General features: G+C 44.4%; 1 protein-coding gene and 1 long non-coding RNA gene across 2 annotated transcripts; both read right to left on the bottom strand.

Moving 5' to 3' along the window:
- Nucleotides 1-1,378: 1,378 nt before the first annotated feature.
- Nucleotides 1,379-3,596, bottom strand: LOC144099126 (uncharacterized). The gene is made up of 3 exons (XM_077632223.1): nucleotides 3,449-3,596; nucleotides 1,687-2,354; nucleotides 1,379-1,485 (listed from the first exon to the last, which is right to left on the bottom strand). Exons 1-2 carry the CDS (start codon nucleotides 3,452-3,454, stop codon nucleotides 1,689-1,691), a joined length of 672 nt encoding a protein of 223 aa, XP_077488349.1. The 5' UTR covers nucleotides 3,455-3,596; the 3' UTR covers nucleotides 1,379-1,485; nucleotides 1,687-1,688.
- A 109-nt stretch (nucleotides 3,597-3,705) lies between these two features.
- LOC144099121 (uncharacterized) lies at nucleotides 3,706-18,615 on the bottom strand. The gene is made up of 3 exons (XR_013307312.1): nucleotides 18,440-18,615; nucleotides 18,080-18,314; nucleotides 3,706-4,159 (listed from the first exon to the last, which is right to left on the bottom strand). It is a non-coding gene; the product is annotated as an uncharacterized LOC144099121 (long non-coding RNA).
- Nucleotides 18,616-19,004: the final 389 nt, after the last annotated feature.

The following is a 19,004-nucleotide window of genomic DNA, read 5'->3' as shown; positions in this document are numbered from 1 at the left end:
TATGGCACCATTGCGCGCAGTTTATGCGGCCTGTGGCCGTGTGTTCTATTATTATGAATTTGGGAAAGCTCCTAGCAAGCTGCGCTAATACGAGAAGCCATGTTTTTTTGGCATAACTCATCGTACACTTAACTGGATTTTCTACAGAGCTTATGTTCTTGGTGACCTCCCGCACACATGCAACATTTGTTCGAAAGCAATTCAAAGTTAAACGTTTCGGTGACGAAAACAGGATTGTTGACAGTCAATAGTTCCAACTGCTATTTTTCTGCGGCTTCGAATAGAACGGGGGCTGTGCTTTCCGGTATTCAATCTGGTGTTTCCCGAAACAAAGAGGAAATATGTCCAAAATAGGTATTTTCACAACATAGTTACCCCCTTTCAAGCTGAAGGGCTACAAGTCAATGCGTCCGCACGCCCGTGTACTTAACACTGTCCGAGTGGTCTAACACTACACTGCACCGATAAATAGGTTCTCATATGGAACCTTCACCGGCGTGTATATCTTTGAAGAAAAGTACAGCCATTAGTTTCTTGTTATGTGACAAGTGGTGGTGAAATGATTGAACTAGACTGCTGCCCTAGCTTGATGGTTTCGTGAAGCTTGATTCTTTGATTCTTTTACTGTCTTCTTACTGGAAGCTCCAGTCTCGAGCACTGGGCCTGGTCGCTAGCTAGCGGTGTACTTTACCAGCTGTCTATTAAGATATGCGGCTGACGTATATTAAGGTAATCATCAAAAAGCTAAACATACCAATGGGGGGAAAACTGCTCTAACAAAGAGCTCTGATTATTCACAGAGTGAAGCACCGAAAACACGTGCTTACATCCATGTGGTCAGGCGGAATGCATCTACCGACAACTTGATTATGTGCACCCGTAGGACTGTTCTGAAATGCAGTGCGAAGGAGGAAACAATGCTTAAACAGCCGGCGGGCCCATCGATGCGAAGCTATCACAGTTAATTGTCGGTGTCCTCTAGATTTGTTTCTGGCACAAAATCAACGTGACACTGGAAATAAGAAATGCGGGCGACACTTAGCTCGGTTATTCCATGTTGCGTCTAATTGCTCCAAACTTTATTTTTCCATACCCATTTAGCTTCATACGTGTAAAGGCCCATAAGTTGATCACTCAGTTCAAAATTAGTTCTTTTTTTGCTGCTCTCGCCAGTACCACATGTGCACTGCTCATTTGGTGAACAGAGTTCGCACTCATACATATTGCAGCCATCCATATTCAGATTGTGCTGAAATTTAGCCGAAACACAGACTAGCAACTTCGAGACTTGCGGTGTAGAGCAAGTGCTCTTGAAAATGTTGACTGATATCAAATGCGCCCAAATATGCGCATTAAGGAAAACGTGCAAGGCATGCGCTTTGGTGCTGCAACATTTATTGCACAACATAACAGTTGAATGCCCATTGATGAAAGTGAGCGAAAACACGATAGGTGCCAGGATCGGGGAGAGTCAGTCCGTAGTGTCTGCAGAAAGAAACACGCACAACAGTATTACACAACAAAATCAAATTTCTCAAGACTAATCGGCTACTGTGGTAACAAGTTAAGTTACTATTAGCCTTGATTAGAAAAGTAGCCTGAATTATTCGCTCAACAGCAATTGGTCGCCGTGCAGTGCAGAGCTCCCATTTTTTCAACTAATGTTGCCTACAGGCGGAAGCTCACCTTTAGCCGTGGATGCCGAAGCCGACGCCACCGACGCCGCCGGCAGCTCCATGTGCAGTCTTGCCGAATCCAGCCTGGTGTCCAGCCGCTCCGCCAACGTATCCCGTCGATCCCTGCTGTTGGCCGGCGCCGAAAGTCTTGGTGTCGCTGGAGGCGAAGCCAGAGTTGTGGCTGTAGCCCGCTTGGTTGTTGTAAGCCTGAACGTTCTTTTGGGCTGCTCCCCCGGCGTACGCTCCGGATCCCTGAGCGTGACCTGCAGCTCCCTTCTGGAATCCGGCCTGGTGGCCTCCAGCAGCGACTCCCTGCGCAGCTCCGTAGCCACCACCAACACCGTAGCCGACTCCTCCGAGGCCATAGCCGACTCCTCCAACCAGTCCGGGGTTAACCAATCCTGGAGCTCCGACTCCTGGTGCAATCACCCCAGGGGCGACAACGCCGGGCGCGACTACGCCGGGTGCGACGACACCAGGGCCAGCGACGAGTCCAGGACCACCGACGTAACCTGCACCGGGGGCTCCCAAGACGGCAGGGTTTGCTGCGCCAACCAGCCCTGGGCCGTATCCGGCGCCAACTACACCGGGGCCTCCAAGGATGGCGCCACGGCCTTCAACGTCCTTTTCTTCAGCAGAGACGAAAGCCAGGGCGGCAACGAATGCTGCAACAATGAACTGTTCCACAGAAAAACGAAATTACATGATGGTCTGATTCAGAATAATACAGGAAAGGAAAGCAAGAGGAAGACAAGAAATTCTGGTCCAAAAAAAAAAAACTCATTCGCTTAAAATGAACATCAGCGCTGCTTCTGCGAACAGTTAGATGGGACCATCGATGGCACAGTCGTCATCATGTTTACTTTTTCTTCAATTCATGGAAAAGTGACTCGCTAAGCACTAAATGTAGCAACGCAGGAAACGCAACCGTAAAATGAGCAGTATCCTACTATTCATTTCCGTAGCTTCAAGGTATGATCAGTCGCAAAGAAAACTTTAAGACGACATTTTTATGACAGCCAAGGAATTGTGTCGTTTCTATCTCTGCCCCTTTCTATCAGCTCTTATTGGGGCACTAAACTTGGGGTACCTCCCATTAGTATTGGGCAGATCAACCGAACGATTCTGTGGTCATACTACTTCTTCACATGTATCGTTACGGGCTCAAGTGCTGCCCCATCACTGCTACTGTTAAGAGCAGGAACTAACACGGCGGGGAATGAAAGTGCACGAGAACCGAAAAAAAATTATCATCGCGTTATACAGGCACAGGCATCAATGGCACTTGTACATGTCCACAAAACTCAGGATTACAACAAAGGCGTAAACACTTCTGTAGATCTCCTGCGCACGAGTTTAGAGTACATTAAATGCTTTGTCACCACACCAGACTAGCCAGGTGCTACAAAACATTGAGAACGCGTTGTAAACCCCGGAAAACATGTACATAGTGATATTCTCTGAGAATAGCTGTTCTGTAAACTATGTGCAACTGGATATGCATAGCGAGGAACAAAGGTCTATATTTTGCTGAATGTCTGCACTACCTCTAACATATTTAAGTATTCCAAGCAAGAAACGAATCAAGGTTACCAGTTGCAACTGCATCGGGCTGCAATAATGACACAAACGGTGTGCAGCCCTCTTTACAAAGAAAACAATGGCGACAAAAATACGAGTTGCTAGTTGAAAGAGTTTGGTTCATAACCAATCTCTTTCAGACTTTAACAGCATAAGTAATGCTAACAAGAATAGGGCGAAACGCGAGGTACCTTCATTTTCGTGGTTGGCACTGTGATGGTTGAATCTGAAGTGGAAGTCTTTGGATGCTTGCTCGGTTCGGATGCCCTTCCCGATCTGTGTCTTGGGTGTGCCGAGAACGGTCCTTTTATACAGTTTCGGTGCTCCTCACCTCGAAGTCTGAACAGCAGCGAGCATAAAGCAGAAGCCAAAAGCACTGCGTAGCCCCCCCCCCCCCCCCCCCACACACCCCCCCACCCCCCACTGCGCCGCCGTTACCGGCCAAAAACCTCGGTGGAGAGCCATAGCTTAATAAACCAAAAAAGCAAGAGCGGCGCACTATCTGCCGCTTATCTCCCTTCCCGCCACTCTGTCTCCATTCTTCACTACAAAGTAAAAATAACGAGCATGCTTTCTTTGGGGCGTCCCTTGCCCCGCTTCGGCGGCCCCGTGTCACTCGGGACGGGGGCATCCGAAAGCTTGAGAGGGGCGCTTGACCTTGCCCGCCCAGCAGCGCGCATTTCGGGGGCTGGCCCATGCCTACGGACCCCGCACTGCGACGAAGTAAAGAAGAAACATATCATAGCACGGCAGACCTACTGCTGTTGGGCAGGATTGGGGCTGAACCCTTTCCTGGCGGCACGGTGTTCAAGAGAGGGCAGTCCGTTGCTTGGAGCCGCGCGAGAGAGTTGTTGATCCTCGGAACTGGTTTCTGGGTCGTCCACTCCCCCCGGCACCACCGGCTTGGTTGTTGTTATGCCAGTGACCATGAAAGAAAGAAATAAAATGGATAGGCAGTTGTAAGCACGCGCAGTGAGTAACCGTGCGCTTCTTGCCCAGTCTCCCTTGCCGCGAGTGAAGATTCGGTTCGTCGGCATTGACGCCTGTTTCGGTTCAGTATCAACACTGGTCAGACCCCTCGGTCATACCTGAACATACACGGTCTTACCTGAACCGTCCATTACAACTTCGTGGAAGCTTTGAAGTGTTCCTTACACTAGGCTTAAAAAAAAGCTATTGTTCTCCCCGGGAGAACGGCTACTACGTTCGTAGCCAGATAAAAAAAATACTATACATGTAAAGTCTTCCTTGCGGCTGCTCGGGGTTAAAAATATCTAACGTCGCACCTTCACTCGAATGAGGATAAAATGTAAAAGTTTATTGCACCACTTGTTGCGTTCCTTTCTTTTTTTTCACTTTTTCTGGCAATCAACCGGCTAGCGTTTGTGTCTCACGCTGCAGCCTTCCGTGAACAAAACCGCACCATACACGAAAGCAATATCAGTGTGAATTCTGCTTTTAAACGGCTTTGAAAACTTGTCCTAGGAAGATACTCGTGTTTCGCTCTAAACTCAATGCGCTTTCAGCTTGTCAACAAAAAAGTCTCACCGGGCCTCAATGCGTCTCATGTGCACATTGTGAAAAGTACTGAGGTAGCTCTTTCTTTTTTTTTCGGAACACCACTCTTTTAAACTTTTTGCCGGAACTGCTTCATTCAAGTTCTAAGGTGTAACTACTCCTCTTTTGTACACATAATGCTACAGAGCCACGACAAGCAGCATCATAGCATTGCTTTGTTCTCTACGTGGTCATAAACAGGAACCGCAATTTATTCTCTTTCAACTTCAGTGTGTTTCTTCATTTGTTGCAAAACAGCGAAATTAATACCAGTGTAATATTAATTTGTAATGTCTCATTTTTCAATCTTTAGCATTTTGCTAGCAATAGTATTTCGCGCGTCAGTTTATAGGGACATATCACAAGAAGACAGTTACCGCGAGACTTCTCTCCAAAATGCGCTGCAACTAAAAAAAACAAGAAAAATGAAGGAAAAAAAACGAACGAAACTACTTTCAAATCCAGTACACTAAAGCGTGTTCAGACGCTCCTTCGGACAGCGACAGCTGCCTGCCGAGTGCTCATTATTCTATCACTTAAGTTTTCTAACATTCTGCCATGGAATATACACATTTATGCTGGAGCGCCCAAAATTTTACAGCACTATTTTATTTGGAAGTTTACCATTTTGAGTGGGATATGAAGAAAAAACTTGCACTGCCCCCTTTCTTACCTCTGAGCATTGCCATCCTCCTATCAATGGGAATGAGATGAGCTTAGTTCTTGCTTGCATGTTTCTTTGCGCTATGCATGCGTATATATTGGGGCACTATTGACTGCAAACAAAGTACTAAAAAAAAACACGTAGGCTTTTATCTGCCACTCTCACTTCATTCATACCCGAGGCCGAACACACGGCTAACACTTTAATAAATGATGACCGAACTATAGATTATATAGCTATATAGCTACGAGGGGCTTTCGAAAACACAAGCAGTGATTAAAGCGTTGAGTAAACTTGGTACGCCTAATATGTGTAACACGTTTAATCAATGTCTGATAGCGTGCATCGGCTCATGGCCAATATTCGCGAAGATATATCGAAGCTTCTTTTCTTCTTGGGTATGAAGCGAAGACATTAGACGCTCGTCCAACGCAATCTATGTATGGATTCCAATGCCTGCGCCCGAGGCTCAGGGGAACTCCGTATTTTCATGGCTTCAGTAGCGTGTAAATATTTTGCTTATGCGGCTTTTAATATCATTGTCGCCACAGAACCCTTTAGATTACATTTTAGATAGGCTTCATGGCAAGTTTTCATTAAAGAACAAGTGGCATTTCCGACGGCGGTTTTAGCGCCCCTTCTTTTGGGCCCTTCAGGCGTACTTCCACGAAAACAAAAATCAATGCGGTATAAGGAGTATTAGATTCCTAAAGCTGCAGATGAACGGCTCTGCATCGATTTCCACCACCTGGAGTTTTTGACGCGCACTGACATTGCACAACACTTGAGCATCTTTGCATTTCGCCTCCGTCGAACTGTGGCCGCCACGGCTAGGATTCGATCCCGTGACCTTGGTCGCAGCCGCCGAAAGCCGGAGTCACTAAGCCACCTGGGTGGATAGCAAAATCGTCATTCACGTTTTCAGCCTAAGCTCTAATAAACGCTGATATCGCCATGCGCCCGTGCAGGTTAACAGAAACTTCCAGAAGGGCCTTGAGACCTTGAACCTCGCTGCTGAGAAAAAGAGCAACCCATAAAATCTCGAAATATGAAACATGCGCTATCAGAGTTCGCGATTGAAGTACTCATGCAAATAAGGCACAAAGCATGTGCAAGCTACAGCAGCCAATGAAAACAAAGTCGCTGTAACGGCTTGCAGCCGCCGAAAGGCAACACCTGGCCGCGGTGCGCCTTTTCGGGGAACGCGCGCAAGAGGCGCACCAGCGATTTGCAGCGGGCGACAGCCAAAAGATTGCACTTATGGGGGTCACCTTTCCCGCACCCCTGCCCCTTGCCGTGGAAAGGGCCAGCGATGACAGTTTCCGTCCAAGGCCTTCCCGCTAGCTCATTATCTACGGTTACTCGCCTCTAGTACAACGTAGGAAAGCTACGCTCCACGCATGAGAATGCGTGGCCGTGAATGTGTGAGCGCGTCTGGCGTGCGCGGATGTGTGAACATAAACGAATGAGGCTGCTAAACCAGCCCGAGCTAACATCCCAAGTTATAAATACCACTGCCCTGAACCTCTCGTGTTATGGCAGCACAAGTTTATATGCAGGATGAGCGTGAAAACAGACTGGCGGCGTGATGGCACTGACCGACAGAGTTCACTTTTTTGTGAGTGGTTTGTCTGGTGTCTCGTCAGTCGACCTCGTAATTACTCCTGCACAATAAATTAATCATCTGCTGCATCTTCAGAAAAGTGGTGTTGGCGCATAACTGTATAATAAAAAAACAATGTCCCTCCTGGAGAAACCACGCCTGTCATAATCGCGACGAGTGTCTTTTTGAAGAAACATATGACGACGATGTTATTAGGCTTGATATACGTGTGCAAGCATATCTTCTATGTGAACTCTTTTCAATCAATCAATCAATCAATCAATCATTCTTTATTTTTCCCAGAAAGAACTGGAATGGTCTCCTGGGCTAAAAGCTGGGTGAGCAGCTTGACGAGGCCCAGGAGACCGTTACATGGCAGAACAGTGAAGTTGAGAAAAAAAAATAATGTGAATATAAAGCAATGTACACCATACGCAACATAATACAGTATTGCGGCAACATGATACAGTATGTCATGCACCATATTCGCCAAAATGAGCTAAAAATACTTAAAAATAGTACAAGTTGACATAAATAACAGTACGAAATTGTAAACAAAGGAAGCACAGTAGAAAAAACTAAGTATAACATCAAAATGTCGTTCACAATGTTATGAAGTACGTGCGCAATTTCTTGGGATTCAGACGAGTTGTGTTTTGGTACATATTAAGCATTGATGGCAGGTTATGTGCTAATGATTGATGTTTATAATAAGTGCGGAAGTGGGGGATTTCCCAGACATCTTTACTTCTTGTGTGTATATCTGTGCTACGTAGTGTTAAAAATGCCAGAGATGAGAGTAAGTTCTTGACTTCAGTAGAGGAAAAAAAGAATGTTTGGAGTAATCGATATTTGTATAAGTTATCAACCCTTATGATGTTAAAGGAAAAAAACGCATCTTTAGTACTGGCTGTTGGATCGATATTTCCAATGTAGCGGATAACCTTCTTTTGTAACAAATGGAGTTTGTCTAAGTTTGTCTTTGTTGTTGTGGCCCATACCAACGAACAGTAATTTAAATAGGAATTGAATAAAGCATTATAGACTTGAATGGGGCTACCTGTTTACTACGCTTTATCGCTACTCAGAACAATTCGTTTTATGTCACAAAGACTCACAAAAATGGAAGAATTAGTAGAAACCTCAGCAATTTATTACCGTTATTTCTCAAAAGAGTCAATGTCTTGGGGTAACTAAAATTACGGCGGCCAGTTTGGGCAGATATCGCCGAACAAAGGCAAAGTCCTTTTCAGCACAGCTGTGCTATTAGATTTAGACAAAAAGAGACATCTTCAGGCAGCGAATAACAACCCGCAGAATGGAGCTTATTGTCACCAACTAAAATGACACTGCGGCCCATGCTTGTGAGGTCTACAGTAGAGAGTACCACATAGTTTAGGGGCGCTATAAATGACTTCTTATGTCATCGATTTGCTTTTCGGGGGAATGCTACACAACTTTTAGACATCGTTCACTCTTTCTTGCACGCTTAGACGCACTTTAATTATTCATTACTGCAATTATAGACACGTTTTTAATTTCGCAGATTCTCGGACATCAATTTTAATTGTGAGGCAACTATGGAATAATCTAAGGCATTGTTGTGGAAACATGAAATTTAATGGTCTATTTTTTTGATGCGCAGCAAAATCTTTTAAAATTTGCGCATTGCTTGCATCGAGTAGTTAAGCCTGCTATGGAAAACTAACAGGAAACGTTTGTGACTAAAACAAAAACGTTAGCAGCAAAAGAAATGCAAGCCTGAAGCTCATAGTTTCTAGTGAAAATAGTTTGGAGCTCCTGGAGCTGCAAACTATTTTCACTAGAAACTATAAACTATTTTCATCAGAAAATACACTGGTCCAGAATTTCTGGGTATGCATCCGGACATGGGACTTGACACATGACGTCACTGTTTAGCTGAGGACACTAGCACCCGGCTAAGCCGCACACTAAAGTCAAACCGATCAAAATAGAATGCACAGCACTGTGGCATCACATGCAGCAGTTTAGATGAGCGGTGATGCAATCGCCACGCCAGAGCCTCATTGCTTCTTTCTGCGTTTAAATAAAAAAGTGCCGTAATGAATCCCTGCACGAAAGAAGCGGTGTGTCACCTTGTTTGTATCGACCTCACTAGTAGCGTATTGAACGGCTACTGGGGAACTTCTTCCAATTCTTGTTCTCGGTAAAAATTTATTCTTCGTCTCTTTCCGACCACATTGCCGTTTGTCCGGCAGGAAAAGACATGTTTATAGGCGAAAATATTTCATTTAAAAGCCTTCGCACCAGTCGATTCTAACTAGTGGTGCCGTCCTTACCGAAAAGAACGGGCTGCTACCGTGTTGAAGTGAATGGCAGTGTAAGATAGCTTCTGGTATCCGCCACAAAAAGCATTAGGTTAACCAAATATTTATTTTTCAACCGAAGAATTGAGGTTCCTGTATCAGGAAGTGCCGTCACGCATGCGATTTCATTGTTGATTTTCTTTACACCTGATTGTCACCTATAAATGCGTGGTATTTTCGTGAATAAAGTCACTTCATGTCTAGCGCCTGTGTTGTCTACTTATATCCTACGTCGCTGTGTTGTTTTAGCGCTACTACTATGTCCTCTCAATCTAAACACCAACTAGTCCAGCTTTCTGCCTTAAATCTATTTGCGCTCAGGGACCCTATAAAGCGGAGTGTGGAACGCGCAGTTAACTTAGAATTGTACACGGCCACTGCATTAAATATTCGCAATGAAGTTTCGCTTGACTATAACCACGTGCACACTTCTAGTTAGTGGGCGTAAAAGTAGGGCGCATTCATCTACTCGATGCTGCTGCGCATAAAGAACACCATCCCGTCAGCTTGGTTACATTGTCGCTATTTAATTTTCCTTCTTGCTTTCTTATAGGTTTCTATACCACTGACTACTCGCTCCTTATCGGTGACGAGTTACAGAACAGAGGGTGTCGTTCTACCAGCTTTAGATGAGCGTCTCATTTTTTTCCTGCCTCTCCTGCCTTCCACTTGTTTCTGCGTCAATGAGTTTTTAGTGATTCAAATGATATCATAAATGGTGGCGCAACCAGCCTAAATTGAATTTCCATTCCTGACATGACATCAAGAAACAATTTAGGCTGTCTTAATCGCCTGCCATTTGTCTCCTCTATATACTGACATGACTGACACCGAGCTCCTGAAAATACGCAGATTCCGCAGCGCACATCAATAGAGAGCGGCATAACGAAATCACTCCCCTCTAAACCAACTTTCTTCTTTTTTGATTCAATCGTCACCCTACTTGTACCTCGAAGTTCACTGACCTTGCGTGGTGTATTCTGTTTGAAGAACTGCTTGTTATGCACGGCCACAGAGCCTTTGAGCCACCGCCAACGATCTGCTGGGAAGTACGCCACACTGATTTCAAACTTCCAATAATTCTTTTCACATTCCTCGATAATATCGTAGTGCCCATTTATAGGAATGGCGCAAAGATTCTGCAAGCGGTGTTACGTGTGAGGGTGAGACTTGTTTTAGAATGAAGTCCTTATCTTGATTTCTGCACCTAGAAGGAAGTTTTTGATGCCTGTGTAAACTTTGTGCTATCGTCCCATGTGACATGTCTGAACGGTGAGTTATTGCTAGAGAGGCTGTGCTTCTACGCCGTGTGCATAAAAATAAGCGCGTGGCGACCCCTTTTAGGGTGTTTCGGCTACTCACCTAAAACACAGGTATGTAATTTCAAGCAGGGATTTTGACTGCGGCGCAAGATATTGGTGGTTGTCACATTCCCCAAGCAGCGCAATTTTTCAATGATTTGCCGCACTTAGAAGAGATCGGGTACTGAACTCTGTCTAAGGGTGAAAAGCAGTTTTTTCCAGCCTCTCTTGGAGCTGAACATCTCTGGAATATGTATTTCAAAAGTAGGAGGGCATCTGGACAAGTTCTTTGGCATTATATCGGTCGTGCTCTATATACGGTAATTTATTCTTCAGTCCTGCTGATTTCTGTAAATCCAGCAATCAATATTCCACGGGCCCCAAAAGTCGTGTTGGTTCTGGAAAGAATTTTGAGGGCACTTCTCAAAATAGCGTACGAGCACGAAGCGCTCAGGAACTTTTCACAATTCGCTCAGTTCAAATAATCACAACGTCTGGAAGGAGAAAACACAGATTATAATGGTAACCCCCCCCCCCCCCCCGGAAATTAAAAACAAATCGCGTGTCCTTCCTTTAAAAAAAATCTGCCAACTGCTCCCCGGGAACCGGGAACTGCTCCCAAGAAAAACTAGAACTGGTCGCAAGAAAAGACTAGAAAAAGAAAGTATTGAAACGGTATGCACTGAAAAAAACATTCTGCCTCAAAATGTTTAGAGTGTGATAAAGTATCACAGTTCAAGGTAAACAAACGCGGAGGGGGTTTACCTTGTAGAACTGCCTACGTTTTGACATGCTGAAAAATTGCACACTTGTGGCTGACCATTTTGAAGTTGTTACCATTCAGTATCATAATATAGCGATGATAGTGGTGTACCATCCCCCTCATAGCGATGTGGCTATGTTTTTTCAGTTCATTGAGTCTTTCTTGGAATCCATCAGTCAACAAAATATGCTTGTTGCCTTATTAGGTAACCTGAATATTGATATTATGAATGGTAACCCGACACAAATCAGAATAATAGAAATGATATGTTACCTTATGACTGCGAAAACATCATTCATATGCCCACTCGAATAACTTGACGGACGGAAACTTACTCGATGTATTTTTCACAAATATTTTACCATGTAATACCAGATCTGGTGTTTTCGCTTTGGGAATAAGCGATCATATTCTCTTTTTCGCACTTTTTTCGTATATGAAGGAACCGGACACTTCTGCTTACATACGTAAAACCTATGACCAAGAGAACATTGTTAAATTTTGTTTACTTATGTCTGAAACTATCTGGGTTGATGTGTAAAAAACATAGAACCCTTCTTCCGCGTGTTATATATTCTTAGAGAAAACAAGCAAGTCAAACAATGCAGACAGGCTTGAAAAGAATGCACCTCTGGTTCCCTTTTGAAGCGTATAGAAAAACATGTTATTGGCACAATTTCTTGACACACGTAATGAAGAACATTTTAAGGAGTTTAAAAAGTTTCGGAATAACTTACACCATAACTTAGGAAAGGCAAAGGCACTTTTTTACCGTATAAAGTTTTCCTCAACGCATGACACTAGAACGCTATGGCAAGGCCTCAATAAACTCATTGGAAGGAAGCAACAACCTCTTTTTTCGGAAATACAGATAAACGGAGTTCTTTATAGCGGTATCTCGCTCGCTAACAAACTGAATGCGCATTCTTTAAATATAGAAAATTCCACTTCGTGCAATTTTCCCTCAGTGGTAAAATCTATCGATTCTTTTCTAGTCCCAGCTTGTGTAAATTCAGTATTTTTATCTCCTATAAGTGACGATGAAATTCTCTCCATTATAAACTCCATTCGCAATACATGCTCTCTTGACCCAGACAGCATTAGTACACTTGCAGTAAAAGCCGCTGCTACGTCTATCAGTATTCATCTTGTTCACATTAGTAATCGAATGCTTCGTACAGGAGAGGTCCCGAAAAAAAAAATTAAATCCGCCCTCTTTGCAGTAATTTTCAAAAGTGGAAATAAATATGGGCCCAATAACTGCCATCGGATTTCCATACAACCTTCATTTTATAAAGTTGCTGACAGATTGATCTTCACGAGGGTATACAAATATCTGCAAGTTATTAATATCGTTTGAAAGGACCAATACGGACTTCAGTCTGGAAGATACACTCAGGCAGCACTGCTCGAAATAAAAAAAACAGTCTGATTCATAACACTGAACCCAAACCTTTTACTATTGGCGTATTCCTTGACTTTCCCAAATCCTTCGATTCAATTAAGCACGACATTCTACTTCATAAATTGCACAGGTATGGCGTCCGCGGAACGTCTCCCACGTTACCTGAAAGCTACTTGTCAAATCGCACTCAGTATACGAACTCGGTACACAATAATAAAGTTTGGCTTTCCTCAAGGACCTATACTGGGGCCTCTTCTCTTTACACTATATATAAACGACATAGTAAACATTTCACCTTACTGTAACATTGTTTTATACGCAGACGACACGAACTTTTTCTTTTCTGGTACTGATCTTCGCGAACTCGAGCGTCTTTCCAACTCCTGGATACATGAACTGGTGCTGTGGCTCGCGGTGAACAAACTGGAGTTGAATGTTCACAAAACAAAATTTATGCTTCTCCGTCCTAAGAATAAGCCTGTAGATTATCCCATCCGACTTCAGTTCAACAATACCCCGACTGAATTCATAAACTACTGTAAATTCTTGGGCGCATTTTTTCGTAGTGACCTAGGATGGGGTGACCATGTAAATCACGTCCGTTTACATGCAGCTCGATCTATTGGTGTGATCCATCGCATCGGGTACTCGTTGCCCATGCAGACTAAAGAGCAGCTGTATTTTGCCCTAATCCATTCACAGCCGGTATATTGCAATTTAATTGGAGACACATGCAACAAAACTGATTAAACCAGGCTACTTTCATTACAAAAGAGAGCTTTGCGATTATGTTGACTAAATTCTTCCGTGGATTACTGCTTATTTAAGGCCTTTCATGTACCTCCATTCCCACTGTGCCATAAGTTTTCTGTAGCCGTTAATATTTATTATAAAATTAAACAGGACATCTCATCTGTCAGAAACACATACGCGAATAGAAATATAAGCTACAGTCTACGAGTTACCCCTCTCGTTTCCACTCGCGTATCCTTCAATAAGGGATGACGCTGTAATCTGCAAAACTATTTTTCAATATAAAAAGAAAATTGAGATGCTATTTTCTTTTACTACTGACGCATCAAATACATGTGACATGTACTGATTTTAGTGCAAGCTTCGTTCCTAATAACTTCTTTTTTGTGTCGTGAGTTGTAGCGTCACTGTTGAATCTTTTTTTCTTTAATAGTGTGTTGTGCCCTGATTAGTTTCCCACTATTATTAAAACTGAACTGAAGAATTATGTTTTGTTTTGTTTTCGTTGTTAAATTTTGTTTTGAAATGAATTTGTTTACACTATTTCTGCCATTGATGTGTAGCCAGTGGTAAGGCATCGTCAGGAAGTATGCTGTTAGCCCCTTTCTTTTGCCTCATACCGTGGGCAGGCTCTGTGCAAATATGTTCATGCCCCAATAAACTGATTTTATTCTGATTTGATAATAATTGAAATGCGCATTTCTTTATTTTTCATACACCTAAGGTATATTTTTTTCAGACTATAACTTCGTGTATGTGTTCTCCTTCTGAACTTTCATTTCTCATTTTGGTAACAGAAACACAGGTGAGTTTAGTATGCAAATTTTTCTAAGTAAATTTATTGCTGCCGTGCTAAAGTGATGCTTATACACGTCAAATGACGCATTTATGTTTGTTTGTTTGTTCGTTTGTTTTTCGCACGCTCCTCGATCAAAGAGCAGCTCTTAGGGAACGTTTGATTTTGGATGCATTTGTATAGCGTTGCTCAGGCAGTGTAAACAAGTTCGCCAATGCTACACAAGGAAATGTTTCCGCCAGATTACATAGCCGACCTAGACGGAACCGGATCTAGCGTGTCAAAAAAGCTATGCAGACATTCTTTACCAAATTTGTTGAATAATTTTGTCTTTTTTTTACAAGCATCAAATTCTACGCACAAATACAGGAAGTACACGAGGACAAAGACAAGCGATAATATCACCCAGATGAAAAGCCACTAAAAAGCAAGATAATGGCAGGCAGAAGCAATTCTAACAGCAGACAGAGAATAACTAAATGGCAAGCCACAGGCCATGCAGCTTACAGACTGGCGTCCCATCTTGTGTCCGGATGGTCGCGTCAAGCAGGCGTCAGTTTGCCTAGCTCAAACACGCAAAGGCATCTTCTAAACTCGGTCACGCCGCATGACCGCGTCGCTAAGTCAATTTAGAATTTCTGTTTAAGTCTGCCTATCTACCCTGCCGTTCTCGAGTTCCTGTTTCACTATCAGCGTCCTGCTATTATGACCTACGCGTGGTCCTCGCATCAGGAGGAAATTACATTGAACGATCTTCGGCTGTTTTGAGTACGCCGCAGAAACATGGAGTAAAGTTTGCGGCGCTATGCGTGTTTGCCGCCTCTGGGTTTGCGGAAAAGAATGTCCATTTGAATTTTTTCTTTTTTTTCTGCCTTCCCCACAACGGTGAGAGCGGAGGATTTCGAGAATACGGGAAAGATCAAACCCCTCCAGAAGCCTATACGTCGGGTCGCATCCCGTTGTGCACGTTCCTGCGGCAAGGCGGGCGCTCGCGGGCAGCGACGAGCCATCATTTGGCACTTTTAGGTGGACGTAGGCAGTGAGCTTGCGCACGCAATGACACTGCGGGTAACAAGTGCGCATGCGCAGTGCGCAACGTATCTAGACTCGCGTTGCGGACGCCCGCCCGCTATAAAGCATAGCGTCGTACGCAACGTGGGACGCTACGTGCTGTGTAGAGAACATGGCGGCGACCATCTCGCCCGCTTCGGAATAAATACATGTCGCCGCTGGATTCTCTTACGCAATAGCTCGCTCAAATGGTAGCGGTTAGCTTTTACTTCGCCTACTCTCGCCCACACGTACCGGTATAACCGATTATTGGCTCCTGTTTTTCAGATAATTTCGCCATATTCAAGCTCCTAGGCCTACCTAAATGCGGTGTGTTTTCCTCGTAGCAGCGACACCTGGCGAAGCAGTTTTCTACCTCAGTTCTTACATTTTCTTCGGTTTGCATAGTTTTTCTTGGAACAAAAAAAAAAAGGCTCGCAATGCACTCACCCTAGTTATCGGTAATCACCGATGAAAATTTCTTCAACCGAGCGTTGATGTTATTTGACGTCCTGTCAGTAAATGGCGCTACTGTCTACGCGTTCGAATGAGGGACGCTACGGCACGGCTAACTAAAAGTGTCGTGTTTACACTATTCACAGTGTAGGCAACGCAGTAAGAGATGCGTACGCAAGCTTACTGCGTACGCCCCAACTAAATGTGTCTATTATCCGCGGCGCACCGAGTGGCTTTCGTGCCATGTCTGCGGCGCTGATGCTTAAAGCGTAGGGCGTCTCGTTGACAGCTTGAGGGGCGATCAACAAGACATTGCCCCGCTAGCTGCATACATGAAGAGCGACCGTTCGTTAGCATGAGTCAACCTCAGCTCACATGCACAGGGAAGAGACACGCGAGAGTTGGTGTCCGTCCGTCGAATGTGCATGAAGAGAGTTTGTGAGGGACGGCACTTAACAGATGGCCCTTGCAGATTGCCTTTCCTCAAAACTGGATTTACCAGAGGTTCAAAAAACCCGCACCAATGGGAAAGCGAGTGTTCACGAAGCTCGTGCGAGGACAGGGCGATACACTGAAATCTCGCTAGTGGAGAGCGTACTACATACTTGTACAGTGTTGGTCTATGTGGCATATCTTCTTTCCCTAGTCATTGATTTGCTGTTGTTTTCTTTCCCCAATCGTTGAATGGTTATGTTTTCCTTTCCCCAACGATTTGTTGGGTGGATGTTTATGGACTTGCATAATTGGGTATTGCCGCCGCCAAGGGCGGACACATAGGGTTTGAAACCAGCTGTTTCGGTGGGACCGATGGCTGGTTTCGTCAGGTAAAACTACGAGTCAGCCAAATGTAAAAAAGCTTTCTTTCTTGCTTGCATCTTTCAATGTTTTATTAATTGTTGATAAAAAGTTAATCTCTCCAGAAGTGTCCTTGAGCAGCGTGATCGAGCAATATCGAATCTACAAGACGCAAGCATCCTTTAATCATCATCTACCATATAGGGAAAATCAATTCATGGTATTGATGCGACTCATGGCTATGAGACAACCACCGTTTTCAAGTTGTAAAAGTTTTGCAGATAAAAAGCATATGGAGCCACTTTACAAGGGGCAGGTCTCAAAGTGACCTGTACAGGCAGCATACAAGTGCATGCATATTTTTTTGCATAGTCAATGTACGTTCTACAGCCGGCTGCATTACTGCGACGACCTTTGCTAGGGCTACTTCATGCAAGTCACCATAGACGGCGCAAACGCTGGCTTCATTTTTAAATCTTCTTATCCTCTACATTTCGGCATGCCCATGCATAGGGCAATTGCAGGCTAGTCCCAGTGCCATGAATTATTCTTAATGAAAGGCCTAATTTTTTAATTTGAAATGTTATTCTACCGACGTAACAACTGCGGGAAAAGAACGTTTTAACTCATTAACAATCTTACTAGGTGCTGAAACTCAAGCACGCTGACTGCGTCGCTTTTATGTGCGGCTACCTTCGTAACAGAACGAAAGTTGTTGGTGATTCAAGATGTAAAAATGCTTGGGAAAAACTGTTAACGGACAGGTATTAAGCTCACACTGCATGTAAAAACTGATTGTTTCAACAATATAGCAATAAACACATTTCCCAGTGATTCTGTGAACTCGTGAAATCTTAACACCTTTGTGCCTCTACAGTATTTATATATTTACTTTATTATTTGTTTACTCTCAGGGCCAAAGCATTACAGAGAGGAGTGAGTCAAAATAATGAAGCAGAATGCGAACAAAATTATTACAGAAGCTCAACAATATATAATCAGTAACAGCCTTTTTCAACAGGGCAGCATTTGCAATAGAGGCGGGGAGGTGACTCCATTCCTTTAATGCCTTGGGAAAGAATGAACCGAAATGTAATTTGGTGCGACTTCCGGGCACATCAACTTTGAACTGGTGGTTGCTGCGGAATGAAATGTAAGATAGCCGCACATCTAGCGAATCTCTGAGTTGAGGAAGATTGGTATATTTTGTGGAAAAAACAACCGCGAAATTCTGCGACGGGCTGAAAGATCAGGCAAGCTTAGATTTGACTTCATTACAGTTACGCGTGCAGTTCGGGAATAGTTCGAAAAAGTGAAACGGACGGCACTACCTTGGACAGATTCGATGTTTACAACTAGCGAGTCAAGGTGAGGGCCCCATACTGGCGATGAAGTAATGGATGAAGAAAACAAAGCGATGTCACTGTGGCGCAATATCACTGAACCACGGCTTTCTAGGTGCCCGAAGCCACGCGGAGGCGTTTGTCACCTCCGGTGATTTGGTAGGTACGCTTCTTTCCACCACCTCGTCGGCGCCGCACTTCCCGTTGTTTCAGAATTTCACAGCTGCAAAGGAGAAACACATGCGTTATGTACCGGCTCCACGTAAAAGGGCGACTAACGTTTACTTTTCCGTCGCTTGATGACGATAAAAGAACGAGCGGGAAGGAAAATGTCACAAAAAAATGTACCTCAACACACGTGCCAGTGGACATCCGGCGCGGAGAAGGTAAGAGAGCCTCGCCTTTACGCGAGACGCACGCTGGTGCTGTCGTCCGATCGGGGAGTCACCGGCAATTCCCGCGACTGTGACGAAATTTTCGTCGCTTTGCACGTGTGTCCACGAGTCTCGGTTCGTTTCGTTAGGTTCCGGGAGGCGGAAGAGGCACGAGGGGATTTCCTTCGCTGTTCGTCTCAGAGCGGATGCAACTGAGACGCAACTGCCAGCCCACGGAAACAATGCACAGAAAACAAATACCTCCCCTCCTGCATTTTCCGTTATCAGCTGAGCAAGGCAGAGGCGCTCATGCGGGACTTGAGTGCAGAGCCTCGGAACACAGGAAAAGCCCCCTAATTCCGTCCTCCCTTCATGGACTGAGAGATAGGCGGCCGCTAAGTGTCTGTCTGCTTGGCAGAAGAAATAATTGCTCTGTATGGAGAAAAGAAGAGCTGCCATTAGCGCCAAGGCTGCAAGAATGAAGCATGCAGGGGCCATTTTTACAGTTGTAGCGGACTGGCTAGGTCGTTTCCAGAAGT

The sequence above is a fragment of the Amblyomma americanum genome, chromosome 1, assembly GCF_052857255.1.
Source record: "Amblyomma americanum isolate KBUSLIRL-KWMA chromosome 1, ASM5285725v1, whole genome shotgun sequence".
NCBI lineage: Eukaryota > Metazoa > Arthropoda > Arachnida > Ixodida > Ixodidae > Amblyomma > Amblyomma americanum.
This window is presented reverse-complemented; position numbering and strand designations above follow the sequence as displayed.